The sequence below is a fragment of the Clytia hemisphaerica genome, unplaced genomic scaffold, assembly GCF_902728285.1.
Source record: "Clytia hemisphaerica strain Z4C2 unplaced genomic scaffold, Clytia hemisphaerica genome assembly, whole genome shotgun sequence".
Lineage (NCBI taxonomy): Eukaryota > Metazoa > Cnidaria > Hydrozoa > Leptothecata > Clytiidae > Clytia > Clytia hemisphaerica.
In genome coordinates, this window is record NW_027104563.1 from 252,956 (window position 1) to 254,886 (window position 1,931).

The window sequence follows — 1,931 nt, forward strand, 5'->3', positions numbered from 1 at the left end:
ATATTATCCATGACCACAGCTGACTGGTGTAATAAGCCTATATTATACATATTTAGTTGAACATTGAATAAAAACGAGGCTCAAAATAGAATTTTCGCAGTATTAGCTTCAGCCATGTGCTTACAAAAAGGATCACTTAAAGTCAAAAAAAAAAAGAATCAAAAATATAAGTTACAAGTTACTAAAATCAATGTATCACAGTAAAAAAAATTTGATATGTACAATTCACATGCTTACCATGAATATCTGAGTTCAAAATAAAACAGTTGGACCATGTAGGATTAGCAATCAACTGCATGGTAAATCAGGAAATAAAACACTTTTTGAAGGTGGTTTATTTTTGTCAAATATTATGCTGCCATTTAAGTTTGTTAGAGCTGAACAAACAACAACCAATTTGTCACAGTTAGCACTATGGAAGAACTTTTTTAATCTTTGATACTTTTGATCAGCCGTAAAGGGATTGTTCCTTTTAAAATGGTGTAACGATTTCGCAGCAACCCAATCACCCGTTCAATATGTATTCTCACAGATGCAATCTTGTGGGTAACCTCAACTTCTCGTGCAGACAATTGAGTCTTCCCTTTGGTGAAAGCAGGGATCAACAATTCTGAGGAGCTCCCTGCTGCAAATTCTTCCACTAAAGTGAACCCACGATCAGCTAATACCTGATCCCCAGGCATATGATACTTGGAAGTGTGGAAACCAGACTCCTTTACCACTTGGATGTCTGATGCCCGTCCACCATAGCACTGTGACACAAAATTTATAGCGCCTAATGGGGTACAGGATATGAACACTTTTATTGTTGTGTGTTTTTTGTACTGGCTATAGAATTGGGCTCTAGCTAGCAAAGAGCTAGGTGCCTCAACAAAAACCTCAAAACAATCAATAATTGATGTCAGTCGTGGAAATTTGCATTTAAAGTGCGCTGGAATGGTGTTGAAAATATTGTCTCTGTCTTGCATTCTAATTAACCTTCTCATGTTGACATACATTAAGTCAATCCACTTCCAGAAATAGTCAATGCATGTAGTCAATGAAATGTCAAAAAGCAGTGCCAACAGTTCAAATACTGGGTTATGTTTCAATTTGATCATTGTCAAAACTATTTGGTCCTCTACAGAAAGTTTAGTTGGTTTTTGTGACTGTGTGTTTGCTTTCTTCAAGTATTCAATAAGAGATGCTAATACATTTGGTTTAAGTCCGGTCAAAAAGGTACACTTGGCTTCATCATCTTTGATACCAAGATATCGCAAACCAGATGAAGCCATAGATTGCTTTAATTCTTCATTTTCCTTTTTCAGTCGGTCTCTCTCTAAACGTAGGCTGTTCATTTCTTCATAAATACTTTGCATTTGATCAGCAGAATGAAAGTTTGAAGGATTTGAAGTTGAATTTTCAACGTCATCAGCAATGTTCATGGTTTTGTAAGTCTCTGGTTCAACAAATACATCTGTGTTGTCCTCATTTACATGACTTGGTCCTGGTGGTGGAGAGGTGGGTTCGAGATCTGGGCTTTGCAGTCGCAGCTTTCTTGACATAGGAGCTGGAATTAACAGTGATACATATTATAATTAGTAGTTTTTTTACATACTTGAGTATTTATTTTCAATTTACCCTCTCATCAAATTAAAGTATTTTGCCAGTCAGAAGCCACCACACCATGGCTGAAGTTTGTAAATAAATTCAAGAACATTTAATATGATAATTTTTAGTGATTTTGATAAATTTAATGATAATATACCTCTTAAAGGTCTCGATTGATAAGCATCTCTCCTTTGATTTCGTGCTAAAATTTGTCTATGCGGGCTTTGGAATTTCTTAGCGGATGTTGCAGTCTTTTTCTTCGGTGACTGGTTTGTTTTGGGTTTTTGTGGGAATACAGATGGAACATAGTTGAGGGTGAGTACATAGTTTATGATTTTATG

The 1,931-nt window shown here is 35.8% G+C and overlaps 1 protein-coding gene across 1 annotated transcript; it reads right to left on the reverse strand.

Annotated features, from left to right (window-relative positions):
• Positions 1 to 428: 428 nt before the first annotated feature.
• On the reverse strand, positions 429 to 1,424 carry LOC136823333 (uncharacterized). The gene has a single exon (XM_067079512.1). It carries the CDS (start codon positions 1,422 to 1,424, stop codon positions 429 to 431), a length of 996 nt encoding a protein of 331 aa, XP_066935613.1.
• Between the last annotated feature and the right edge of the window lie 507 nt (positions 1,425 to 1,931).